This window comes from Salvelinus namaycush, chromosome 28, assembly GCF_016432855.1.
Source record: "Salvelinus namaycush isolate Seneca chromosome 28, SaNama_1.0, whole genome shotgun sequence".
NCBI classification, from domain to species: Eukaryota; Metazoa; Chordata; class Actinopteri; order Salmoniformes; family Salmonidae; genus Salvelinus; species Salvelinus namaycush.
The window spans coordinates 31,146,560-31,160,766 of NC_052334.1; the positions used below are offsets into that span (position 1 = coordinate 31,146,560).

Sequence of the window (14,207 nt, forward strand, 5' to 3'; positions counted from 1 at the left end):
GGTACACGGTGTTTCCTCCGACACATTGGTGCGGCTGGCTTCCGGGTTGGAGGCGCGCTGTGTTAAGAAGCAGTGCAGCTTGGTTGGGTTGTGCTTCGGAGGACGCATGGCTTTCGACCTTCGTCTCTCCCGAGCCCGTACGGGAGTTGTAGCGATGAGACAAGATAGTAATTACTAGCGATTGGATACCACAAAAATTGGGGAGAAAATGGGATAAAATTAATTAAAAAAAAATAAAAAATTGATCAAAAATACAGTGTAGACATTGTTAATGTTGTAAATGACTATTTTAGCTGGAAACGGCAGATGTTTTATGGAATATCTACATGGGCGTACAGAGGCCCATTATCAGCAACCATCACTCCTGTGTTCCAATGGCACATTGTGTTAGCTATTCCAAGTTTATCATTTTAAAAGGCTAATTGATCATTAGAAAACCCTTTTGCAATTATGTTAGCACAGCTAAAAACTGTTGTTCTGATTAAAGAAGCAATAAAACGGTCCTTCTTTAGACTAGTTGAGTATCTGGAGCAATAGCATTTGTGGGTTCGATTACAGACTCAAAATGGCCAGAAACAAAGACCTTTCTTCTGAAACTCGTCAGTCTAATCTATGTTCTGAGAAATTAAGGCTATTCCATGCGAGAAATTGCCAAGAAACTGAAGATCTCGTACAACGCTGTGTTCTACTCCCTTCACAGAACAGCGCAAACTGGCTCTAACCAGAATAGAAAGAGGAGTGAGAGGCTCCGGTGCACAACTGAGCAAGAGGACAAGTACATTAGACTGTCTAGTTTGAGAAACAGACGCCTCACAAATCCTCAACTGGCAGCTTCATTAAATAGTACCCGCAAAACACCAGTCTCAACATCAACAGTGACGAGGCGACTCTGTGATGCTGGCCTTCTTGGCAGAGTTCCTCTATCCAGTGTCTGTGTTCTTTTGCCCATCTTAATCTTTTATTTTTATTGGCCAGTCTGAGATATGGCTATTTCTTTGCAACTCTGCCTAGAAGGCCAGCATCCCAGGGTCGCCTCTTCACTGTTGACGTTGAGACTGGTGTTTTGCGGATACTATTTAATGAAGCTGCCACAGATCCAATCACAAACATCCCAGATCCAATCACAACTTTGCTATTCTAAAAGTAGCTTTCCAATGTGACAAGAAGTCCTCATTGTTATAATAAGCTAAGCATAGCTTGTAGTGGGACAATTCAGAAGTGAGTGGCTTATAATTGCCTGCAGAGTAATAGCTCACCAACAGAGTGCAGCCGTGAGTTGTAACCAATGATAGGCCTGATAAGAATTAATCTGATCAAAGTGTAGGCACAACCGGATGTATAACGTTTTCAGGGATACAGCTAATTCAATCTAGCTTCCTTTTCCGCTAAAAACCGGATGTGGGAACTCCACTCAGGCGTTTTCTTTTAGCCTGCTAGTTAGGTTAAAGTGTAGGCTACGAAGGCTGTGTTTACACAGGTAACCTAACGCCGATATTTTTCCCACTAATTGGTCTTTTGACCAATCACATCAGATCTTTTCACAACAGATCTTTATCAGAGTTGATCTGACTGGTCAAAAGACCAATTAGTGAAGAAAATACAGAATTGGGACGCAGCCGAAAAGTTGTGGTGTGATGAAACATAGTCTATAATATTTATCTTGTTAAAAAAAGAACATAGGCTACATCACTCATGAATCTGCAGAGACAGAAACACGCGGTAAACGAAATTCAAGAATGTTATTATTTTCAAACTTTTGTGAAAGCAACACTTTATTATAGCATAGGCCTGCTACTGTCTGTGGGCTTGCTCGACATGGCAGCCGAAAGAGCAGGCAGCTGCAGACTACAAATCACCTTGCACCAAAAATAACTACTCATTATTATTTGTAAATCAATCAATCAGTCATCAATTACCCACAATGCATTATGGATTTGATATCTATGTCTCGGACATGGCCCTTGCCAACATTATTCAATTATGTACAACTGCAGCCCGCACTTCGGGGCGTGGGATGTGGGAATCCCCCCCCCCTCTCCTCGAGCACCCCATTGGTTCCTGCAAGAACACCCACCCCCCACCTCCCCCTCGAAGCATGACATATTCATGCTTGTGTGGCACTTTTGAATGTGGGTCAAAATAAATAATAGTATTATCTGAGTTTTCTTTCACCCCTCTCCACCGGAGGCCTCTTGCTAGCTAATGGGAGCAACACCGGTAGACAGTGTCCTTCGCTCCTGCCTGCCGAACACCTGCCCTCACCATCGTTAATAGAATTGCGGGAAAACAGTGCCCGGCAGGGATGCGTGAAGGACACGGTTTACCGGGCGCCCCCGCCCCCGCCTCCCGCTAACACAGCAGGTGAAAGGCTGGGGTGACACGTGTGCTAGCTGACTAGCTAGCTTGTGAGTTAGAGACACTGTGTGCTAGCTTGATAGTTAGCTAGCACACAGTGTCACCCCTGCATGCTGTGTACCGGAGAAAAACGTGCCTGACAGGCGGGGGCGAAGGACACTGTCTACCGGTTGTCCCCGCTAGCACAGCAGACGGGAGGCTATGGCGACACAACTGTGTGTTAGCTAGTGAGCGACACAGTGTCACTCCCGCCTCCAGCCAGCTGTGTACCGGAGAAAACCGTGCCCGACAGGCGGTGGGCAGTATTGAGTAGCTTGGATGAATAAGGTGCCCAGAGTAAACTGCCTGCTACTCAGTCCCAGTTGCTAATATATGCATAGTATTTGTATATTTGGATAGAAAACACTCTGAAGTTTCTAAAACTGTTTGAATGATGTCTGTGAGTATAACAGAACTCATATGGCAGGCAAAAACCTGAGAAAGAATCCAACCAGGAAGTGGGAAATCTGAGGTTGGTCGTTTTTCAACTCATTCCCTATTGAAGATACAGTGGGGTATTGGTCATGTTGCACTTCCTAAGGCTTCCACTAGATATCAACAGTCTTTAGAACCTTGTTTGATGCTTCTACTGTGAAGTGGGGCCGAATGAGAGGGGATTGAGTAAGGTCTGCCATGAGCTGAACATTCGCTGACCATGCGCGTTCACGTGAGAGCGAGCTCTGTTCCATCGCATTTCTGAAGACAAAGGAATTCTCCGGTTGGAACATTATTGAAGATTTATGTTAAAAACATCCTAAAGATTGATTCTATACTTCGTTTGACATGTTTCTACGGACTGTAATATGACTTTTCGTCTGAACTTTTGCCTGGACCTGCCCAAAACGGAGTAATTTGGACATAAAGGATGGACATTATCGAACAAAACAAACATTTATTGTTGAACGGGGATTCCTGGGAGTGCATTCTGATGAAGATCATCAAAGGTAAGTGAATGTTTATAATGTTATTTCCGACTTCTGTTGACTGCACAATATGGCGGATATCTTTTTGTCTTGTTTGGGCTCTGAGCGCCGTACTCAGATTATTACATGGTTTGCTTTTTCCGTAAAGCTTTTTTGAAATCTGACACAGCGGTTGCATTAAGGAGAAGTGTATCTAAAGTTCCATGCATAACACTTGTATTTTCATCAACATTTATAATGAGTATTTCTGTAAATTGATGTGGCTCTCTGCAAAATCACCGGATGTTTTTGGAACTACTGAATATAACGTGCCAATGTATACTAAGATTTTTTTATATAAATATGAACTTTATCGAACAAAACATACATGTACTGTGTAACATGAAGTTCTATGAGTGTCATCTGATGAAGATCATCAAAGGTTAGTGATTAATTCTATCTCTATTTCTGATTTTTGTGACTCCTCTCTTTGGCTGGATAAATGGCTGTGTTTTTCTGTGACTTGGCTCTGACCTAACATAATCGTTTGTGGTGCTTTCGCCGAAAAGCCTATTTGAAATCGGACATGTGGTGGGATTAACAAGAAGTGTATATTTTAAATGGTGTGAAATACTTGTATGCTTGAGGACTTTTAATTATGAGATTTCTGTTGTTTGAATTTGGCACCCTGCACTTTCACTGGCTGTTGTCATATCGATTCCGTTAGCGGGATCTCAGCCATAAGAAGTTTTAACGCCACCAACTGTTCTGGAGCGCCCACGCCTCCCACCTGTCTTAACTTAAAAATGTACCAATATAAGTGTAAAGAGGGGTTCCTACATATGCAGGAATGCCCACATGCAGGAACGCCCCGAATTATGGTCCGCAATTGCACCCTTCTCACATTATTTGTGGTGGTGTTGATTGCTCCGCCCCGTTCGGTAGTTTTAGCTGAGCAGAAACTGTGCAACTTGATCTCAAGCCTAGTGAAGAACCGTGGGGGGTTCACTCCTGCCTCCAGCCATGCGTGTGAAAGAGTTCCCAGTCACTGAGTGCGCCGAGAATACGAGCTAGAGAGAAGAGGATCACAGAGAGACAGCTGCTATACAGAGAAGATCAAGAAGCAATGGGAGTTTGATAATAAATTAATAAAGTGACAATCGTAGGCTACCGAAACAGTGTTTTGTATTGTCGTTTTCTAATTATTGTTTAAGTTCGTTTGTTTGAGATGCAAGCAATGGATCCAATAACGAAGTGGACACCAAAGCAAGTTGTCGACTGGATGAAAGGTATGGTTGGATCACTTTCACAATAATTGCCCATGTTAACCCCTATATGAAACTTGAAACCAGCACCCAATACGGCATATTCGCCATTCCCTGCAACGCGCTTTTTGTTTATTTCGAGTTTCGTTAACCACTATGTGCAGCCGCAAACTGTCGACCCTGACAACTTGTTGCACATAGAACAAAGGTAAACATATGCATATTCTATTTAGATATTCTTCTTATATATATTGTAAATTACTAATGTTTTGAAGTTTCATTCAAAATATATTACAAGTAACAGCTGTGTTATCTTTGACAGACACTCAAAATGATTGTGACAAGTGAAACAACGTTTCCAGCCAGATTGCAACATTGTTTGAGAAGGGCGCAGTATTGCCACTTGCACTGTTCTTTGAGAAGTCGACTTCAGACCGCGATACATTTTGGCATCTGACTGGCAATAAGAGTAATAACCAAAAACAGTGCAGTCATATGTAGGTTCACAACTTAGCAAGCACAATGTGTTACAATAGTTTTTTTTTTACTAGAGGCATAATTGAGTTGAATATGAGTCTTAATGAATTATAATTGTCCCAATAAGCTAGTTATGACAAAATGCTTAACACTGGACTCAACTCAAAACTGTGATATTTGGGTTAAACAAACACAGCTAGGAAAATGTTGTATTGGAACACCTAGCTCTCAAACTCTTCTCCATATGTAGTTTTCAGCCCTTACATTCACCAACTGTTGGCTCCATGTGAACTAACGTTACACTTAACGTTTAGAAACGTCAGTAGTCATCGCTTTCAAACCGGTTTTCGAAACATGCTGATGTGCCCCTCATATTTCATATCAGCAAGAAGTAATCTTTCAAATAAAAAAGATACACTTACTGTAGCAGTTTTGCACAGATCCACAAGCTGTCTGTGACTCCAGTTGTCAAACTACACTTCCTCCCAAGTTAGGCTTACACACAGGTGTTCGGAGCAAGCTAGATAGCTAATTACCACAGGTTGCATCCTACGTCTTACATGAACAAGGGATGTAACATGCAGATAAGGCTATGAGGGAACACTGACCCTAATAAAGGTGTGTAGTAGTTTAACCTTTTGGTTTTGTGAAAATCATTTTTTGCTGATATGAAAGATAAGTTCCTTGTGTTTCCAGAACCATACCTCAAGCAATGTGTTTTTAACGTTCAGAGGATCACCGAGATCTTATCAAACCTCCCCTGACCAGAAGATACTATCATCAATAGGTGCTAAAGCAGTTAGCATATATAAATGGGGTATGGAACACCCAGCAGGTTCTTGCTCTGAGACTTCAATCTGGAATGCTGGTTATGGAAATGTATGACATCGCCAAAGGACTATTTTCTTTGAACTACCTGAGCCCTTTCACAACGTTGGCATGTAAAGTGACTGTCTGCAACTGGTATATGAAGTATCAATAGTCACCGATACACAGCTACACTCCACCTTTGTTTCAAGAGATGTCATGGGAAGTATATGAAACATTTTAGGTGGATAGAAGTGCCTCTTGTGCTCGCCCTTATCAAAATCTGAAGGATCAAAAGGTGTTTCAACTTTCAAGTACAATATGTCAACATAACCCAAGGCCATCTGCCAGTGAATTATCTCAACCTGGTCTCAGAGCATTTCGTATTATTCTGTACGTAAATCCGAAACACTCCATTTAGGATCATATGTTACGTATGGTATGTATTAATTTGTGGATGTCCATCACCCATTTCGTATGATATGGTACGAATTTGCAAAACGTATGATATGTTACGAATTATAGCTAGGTGGCTAATGTTAGCTAGCTCGTTAACATTAGCTAGGAGTTAGGTTAATGGGTTAGAGTTAGTGGGAAGGGGTTAGCTAACGTGCAAAGTAGTAAGTAGTCAAAGTTGCTCAAATGCATGAGATTGAACTCGTAACCTTTGGGTTGCTTGATGTTCGGGTTATATGCCCGACCAACCACCCTCCCTTTCCTTTTTGCCTGAAGTAACAATACCAAACATAACATGTCATACTAAATGGTGTGTCTCAGAGTTACGTACAGAATAAGACCAGGTTGAGTATCTGTATGTCAAGAGAAAAGTAAGAACTGAAATGGTTTGATATATCCTAGGGTCTTGATTTTTTTCAGAGTAAAGTTATTTGATAGTTCCTACTTCTTTCACTTCCCTGAACTGAAAATCCACAGCCGCCCGCTCTTCAGTAGTTGCTGAATGAAGCAAACCTGGTGTGTAGGCCTCCTACTGTTCCTGTTCAGTGTGTAGATGTGCTAAAGGGATTGTGGGGGGTTACTCTGTGCACCCAATGAATAGAGCCAGTTCAGTGGATGGAGGGTGGATTAGCTCAGTAGACAGCCAGAGAGACAGGACCTGCTCGTTCTTCTGACTCAGCAGTTATCCACTGGAGGGTCTTACCACTGGATTTTTAGAGGGCTCTGTTCTGTGGACAGCCAATGAACAGCCGCTGTGCCTAAAATGACAACGGGCCATTTGTGCCTAACATGCGGTTTAAACTCAACAAACACCAGTGATGCCTATGCTAATTGCCCTAAGGTTGTTTTCTTCAGAGGGATCATGGTTGCTTTAGTGTGTTTTTGGTCAACAGACGTTTGTTGACTTGATTGTTTGAAGCTTATTAGTTGTGGTCCGTGAATGTATATTGTGACTGAAAGGCTAGTTAAATCTCTCCATTTAACATTGTGTTGGACTGGATGTCCTGCGGCACCATTCTCACTAGGTCGTCAAGCGATCAATTAAAGGATTACATTTATTTTTCAGGTCCAGCTGAAACTTGACTTCCTCTTTTAACTGCCTCGTAATAAAGCAACACCTCACGGCACAACGCCTTTCCCCAATGTGACCTACTTGTTCTGTGTATGTACTGACATGTATGTTTAACTGACAGATGTAAACACACGCACACTACATGGTAATGCATGTCAATTATTTTTTGTCAGACCCCGGTAAGACTAGCTGTTGCCATTGGCGCCGGCTAATGGGGGTCTTAATTAAATCAAACCCCTCTGAATTGGAGAGGTGCGGGGGCTGCCACATTGGGTGCCCGGTGAGCTGCTGTTGTGGAGGTTTAAATGCCTTGCTTTGACAGATTTTTAAACTTGTCGGCTCAGGGATTCAAACTGGCAACCTTTCGGTTATTGGCCCAATGCTCTAACCACTAGGCTACCTGCCACCACTCACCATACTACCTTATGCACTAATATAGTGAAATTCACTTTATAAAGTTTGAATTCAAATTAAAATGTTCCTTTGCAATTGTACTAACAAACAAAAGCACACAGACACATGTAGGACCACACCGGGTTTAGAAGTTGATGGCAGACTCCAGTCATTTTCCAAATATAGTCTTGAATCCATGACTAATGCCCAGACTGAGGTGAGCTAGTGATATTCTGAGAATGCTTAGTTCAAAATTCAGCTGAGTAGTTTCACACTTTCAACTCAATACATTTTTTTTCTCCCTACTTGTCCTCCTACTTACTTGGGAAATTGTGTCAAGTTTGTTCAGGCATTCCGAATATGCAAATTTACACATACTGTTCAAGTTGGTGAGTAAGAAGAGGCATTCATGGTAATGTGAGTTTTGCCACACATAAACTGTCTGCTGACTAGTTTTAAGATAAATATCAGCTGTATAGTGTTACAGTAACGGTATGTTCCAAGGTCTTCAATATTTGACAACGAAATACTCCAATCGCAACTGCTCTTGCATGCAGACTGTTGTAATTGGTGTGAGAAATGTAGCGACAGGTTTATTTTTAAGCAATGGGTCACGATTAGCAAGTGGTTGATCTAGTGGCCTACATCTGTCCCAATGAGGTAACAAGATGGAAGTTTCAAAAGTAAAGAGTGTGCATTGACATGCCAAATTGGTGATTAGCATTGACATGCCACATTGGTGATTAGCATTGACATGCCACATTGGTGATTAGCATTGACATGCCACATTGGTGATTAGCATGTGTATACAGGATTGTGCATGCAGTAAGAGTGTAAAACCATAGCCGCAAGAAGACGTTTGGGGGTGGGGGGTGCTGCAATAATGTTTTCCGAGGCTATGTATGCAGTGCACTCTCATGCCCAGTGGCGTTGCTTATGGTGATCCTTATCAGGCAATAATCGTGTCGCCGCGTAGTGTTGACCCTTATTAAGCCATGCGCCTCTCTCTACTACACATGAGAATGCCCTTCTCTCTCCTCCCGTATGCTGGTACATGTTTGAACAGTCCTCACAATGAAGGCTTTATTAATCCCCTAAGATAACCTGCATCGACTGTGTGTTCAGCCAGCAGAGAGGCAGGTGTTCATGTCATCTGAACTGGTCTTGGCGCCACAGGACTCCCCTCCACCCTACTAGTGTCTCGTTCATAGAAGTAAAGAGGCAGGTTTTTCCATGGAAATCATTCAGATAAAACCGTGTCCTTTGTCACTAACCAATTTCCAGTCATCCTGTCATTCTCTCTTTAGAGCTGACCTATTGATCTAGAGAGATCTGTGGGACTTCCTAGTGGGAAGGGTTTTAGACTTCTGGGAAGCTGTGTAAGAGGATTTTCCCCGGGGGACAGGGACTTGAAAGTGATGACGATAGTTGCGCCCTGCCTGTCCTGTTTCTCACAGGCCCATGTGTTTTAACCTGATCGGTAAGAGCTCACCACATGGTGACTTCTTAATACGTCGTTAATATTTCTCCTTTGTCCTAGTTGTGTGCAACAGTATTGGATTGAGTGAGTTGGTGGTTAGGCCAAGGATTTAATCATTTATTAGAATGTACACAATATTTTCTGAGGTTCATAAAAGGTTGCAAACTGTAAACCAGAATCCGTTGACATTTGCATGATCCACCAACATTCATTTTATGCTGCTCTGGAAACTGGGCAGCAGCAGTTTGCTTTTCATGTGCATCGCAAATCTCCCAGATCATCTGAGTTTAGCAGTGCTGCTAGAGGTTTGGCCCCAGTCTGCCCTAAAAGTATTGGCCTCAAACACACACAGAGCTTAACACTTGGGGACTGAAAAGAACTGAAACCTGAGGTGGCACTGCACAGGGCACACACGGGTCACTGCAGCATAGTGGTTGACTGCCCATGCAGAGAGTTGTTTGTGTGTGCGCTTGAGATCGAGAGATGGTGTACCTCAACTTCGGAATCATTTAAGGGATATTCCTGGACTTAACATAGTGTTGTAAACAACTTACATGGTTGGTATTTATTTTGACCTCACAATAGAATGTCTTTTAATTAAGTGTTTTGTGTTATGCACAGTGACAACAAATAAGCCATCAGTGACAAATAGGCCTTTTAGATAAGGGCAGGAAGTGCACACTACAGTGGTGTTGCTGGTAATACCAAAGCATTATGGAGTCAGCTATGCTATAACAGTCACTGGATATGACAGGAATGTGTTGGGCTGGCTTTCTGCTACTGAACCAAACTACTGCCTCAGTGAATCAGCAGTGAAAACACGCATGAATGTCCTTTTATGCACTTGCCCCACCAGTTGCTTCTAGAGGATTTACATGCCTGAGCCAGAATGACTGCTCAGCCTCTCTCGGTAAAGAACACACTGCATATACACATACAAGTCCAAGTCCTCTCACTCCCCCTCACACTGTTATTGTTCGCTCATTTATCCTAAGCGCTCTCATGCTACAACAAAATTAACATATGTTGTATACTGGGAATTGAGCAATATTTTGTGGCTCTCAAGTATGCCTAGATGGTCATGTATACTGTATGATATGTGAGACCGCATGTAAAGAACATGTCTAGGCAAGTCTACGTTCTACCAACCACAGGCTGTCCCAAGAGATTGCATTCCTCATGTTGGCTATCCCCACCGCTGACATTAACATGTAATGTCTAGGGTTGCTCATTTTGGGGAATATTCAGAGGTGAAAACTCCATGGGAATTAATGAAAATATGCTAATTAATATTCATACCATTTAAATGTAGATGTTTTTTTTCATTGGATATATTTATCATATGGAGACATAATTGCAAATTATTAAATCCTTCCAATAGAATTACAATTTTTTGTTATGACTTGAACTTTAATTAAATTAGTTGACTCATCACATGGGATGATTTCACTGAACAACAAAAGGGAATATTGAATGATCCCCAATGATCCATTGCGTCTCCCAAAAACGTTTTCAACATACATCTGTAAAATGATAGTCTAGAAACTAAAGCTTTGGTTGTCTTCCTCTCAGGCTTCCATGTCTTCTCCCTGGACCTCCTCAATGTCCACCTCTTGAACATCAGACTCCGAGGCCTCATCTTCGCTGTCACTTTCCAACCTTGTTGAGGATGGCTCGTTGTCAGGCTCAAAAAGCCTCAAATTTGCCCGGATGGCCACCAATTTTTCAACCCTTGTATTGGTCAGCCTGTTGCGTGCTTTGGTGTGTGTGTGTTCCCAAACAAGGACCGAATGCGCTTTGAGGTGGCTGATGTTGGTGGGATTTGGAGGATGATGGAGGCAACAGGGGAAAGAGCCTCAGATCCACAAAGTCCCTTCCACCAGTTGGCTGATGAGATATGTTGGCACCACTGCCATATTGCATCTCCATCCCAAAGCCCTTGCTTGGAAGTGTACTTCACCAGACTGCCAAGAACCTTGCCCTCATCCAGGCCAAGGTGGCGAGACACACTAGTGATGACACCATAGGCCTTGTTGATCTCTGCACCAGACATGATGCTCTTGCCAGCATACTTGGGGTCCAACATGTACGCTGCGGCGTGTATGGGCTTCAGGCAGAAGTCTTCACGCTTTTTGATGCATTTCAGAATTGCAGTTTCCTCTGCTTGGGGCAACAGTGAAGTGGGCAGGGTAGTACCGATTTCTTCTCTTACATCTGCAAGCAGAGTCTGAACATCAGACAGGATGGCATTGTCTCCCTCAATCCGTGCAATATCTACTGCTATAGGTTTCAGGCTGCTTACCACTCTCGCCCAAAATACATCATCCAGGAGGATCCTCTTGATGGTCCTGTCCATATTGGCAGACTGTGATATGGCCATTTCTTGGAAAGACACCTTCCCCACCAGGAGACTGTCAAACATGATGACAACACCACTCCAGCAGGTGTTGCTGGGCAGCTTCAATGTGGTGCTCTTATTCTTCTCACTTTGCTTGGTGAGGTAGATATGCTGCTATTACTTGATGATCCGTCACATACCTAACCATTTCCTTGGTTCGTTTGTAGAGTGTATCCATTGTTTTCAGTGCCATGATGTCCTTGAGGAGCAGATTCAATGCATGAGCAGCACAGCCAATGGGTGTGATGTGAGGGTAGGACTCCTCCACTTTAGACCAAGCAGCTTTCATGTTCGCAGCATTGTCTGTCACCAGTGCAAATACCTCTGTGGTCCAAGGTCATTGACTGCCTTCAGCTCATCTGCAATGTAGAGACGGTGTGTCTGTTGTCTCTTGTGTCTGTGCTCTTGTAGAATACTGGTTGAGGGGTGGAGAGGATGTAGTTAATTATTCCTTGCCCACAACATTCGACCACCCATCAGAGATGATTGCAATACAGTCTGCTTTCTCTATGATTTGCTTGACCTTCACTTGAACTCTGTTGAACTCTGCATCCAGCAAATGAGTAGATACAGCATGTCTGGTTGGAGGGGTGTATGCTGGGCAAAGAACATTCAGAAATCTCTTCCAATACACATTGCCTGTGAGCATCAGAGTTGAACCAGTTGCATACACAGCTCGAGCAAGACATTCATCAGCATTTCTCTGACTACGTTCCTCCATTGTCATAAAAACTTCTGATTCCAGGAGGACCATGAGCTGTTGCTATCGATAAGGTGTCACCTCGAATAGAAGTAAAGGGACTTTTGTCAGAGGTTGCTTGTTGTGAGCTTTATGCACTTGGCCAGATGATTCTGCATCTTTGTTGCATTCTTCACATGATTTGGCACAGTATTTGCAAATGTACACAGCTTTTCCTTCTACATTAGCTGCAGTGAAATGTATCCACACGTCAGATAGTGCCCGTGGCATTTTCCTGTAAAGATTCGGGGAAAAAAGTGTAATAAAAATACAATTCCATGAACAGATAAATAGTTAAGCAGTTAGATTAAACAACTCCTTTGTAAGATAAATGTTTGAAAATGAAACATGTATGGAAACAGGTGAATTAACACTCCTCAGTTAGCATGCTCAAGCAAGCTAAAACCCACATGGTAGCAAAAACTAACTAGCAGAAATTAACAAGTTAGAAATTATTTAAACACACTGTCACGATCGTCGTAACGTGGAAGAGAGGAGGACCAAGACGCAGCGTGATAACAATACATCTTCCTTTTATTTGAAGACGAAACGAAAACTATACAAACTAGACAAAACAACAAACGACCGTGAAGCTATAAAACGAAAGTGCAGACCCAAGCAACTGTCGTAAAGACATAGACAATCACCCACGAACTACCTAATGAATATGGCTGCCTAAATATGGTTCCCAATCAGAGACAACGATAGACAGCTGTCTCTAATTGAGAACCAATCTAGGCAACCATAGACATACATACACCTAGACTGAACACTGCCCCATAAACATACAAAAAACCCTAGACAATACAAAACACATACATCCCCCATGTCACACCCTGACCTAACTAAAATAATAAAGAAAACAAAGATAACTAAGGCCAGGGCGTGACACACACTTTGCTGTAGGCTACTATTTACAAGTTAACAAAAAATGATGTATGTCACAATATAATCACCCCACCCAGGATTGTAATACAAAACTTACTAGAAAGCGTGTAGTCCTTGGCTCAGACAGTGTAGTAGTGCGGGCTCAATAGCATCTCATTAGTGTGCAAGATCTTGAGAATCAGCTGTACATGTGATGGAAGAGTGCACTGCACATGTGATGGAAGAATGCACATGTGATGGAAGAATGCACTGTGCATGCAGAGGGTTGCAATTCCATTGAATTGGGGATAGTTTAAACAAAATATCCCACAATACCTAGAACTTGCCTTACGTGTATCCCACAAAAAAGGTTCACTGTTATAAGCTAACTTTTTTATTTTTGATGAATTTAAGCAAAATTCCAGGGCTTAACTTCCCATGAAATATTTCCAGAAGATTCGCTGTTGAATTGGCGCCTTTTCCTAGACTGTGTTGCTATGTGCATAATGGCACAGTTAACCAGTATATTGGTGTTGAGAACAATTCCACACATCTGACTTCCCCTTTTACCTCATGAGCAACCAGTAGCCTAAACATTCCTCAGTTTCGAGTTTATTTGTCACGTCCTCTGCATCCATTTTCTGTTATGGTGTTCAGAGTTTGTTATAACCAATTTATTGATGTGATTGACATGCTGTAGGTCAGGCCATATTGGTCATGTGCATGCGATGCATACATGTGTCACGTAAAGAGAGCTAGGTTTGAGGGAATAGGGAATGTTTTTCCTAAACAAATTAGGGATTTCAGTAACAACTTTATAGTCAGAAATTGCTGTAGTTATGTTGCAGCTTCAGCAACACGGACAGCGCAATACACACTGTTGATGTGTGGTGGTCGCTGCAGCAGGGAGGAGAGGGAGATAACGGGTGCTAGTCACAGTCACTCACTGTCTTCTTT

General features: G+C 42.5%; 1 protein-coding gene across 1 annotated transcript in view; it reads left to right on the forward strand.

The window, feature by feature from the left end:
• Positions 1–4,417: 4,417 nt before the first annotated feature.
• Positions 4,418–14,207, forward strand: part of LOC120023847 (connector enhancer of kinase suppressor of ras 3-like) — a 55,976-nt gene continuing 46,186 nt past the window's right edge. Inside the window, exon 1 of the mRNA XM_038967964.1 lies at positions 4,418–4,585. Within this exon, the coding sequence (XP_038823892.1) occupies positions 4,525–4,585 (61 nt within the window). The 5' untranslated portion in view covers positions 4,418–4,524. The remainder of the gene's footprint in view (positions 4,586–14,207) is intronic.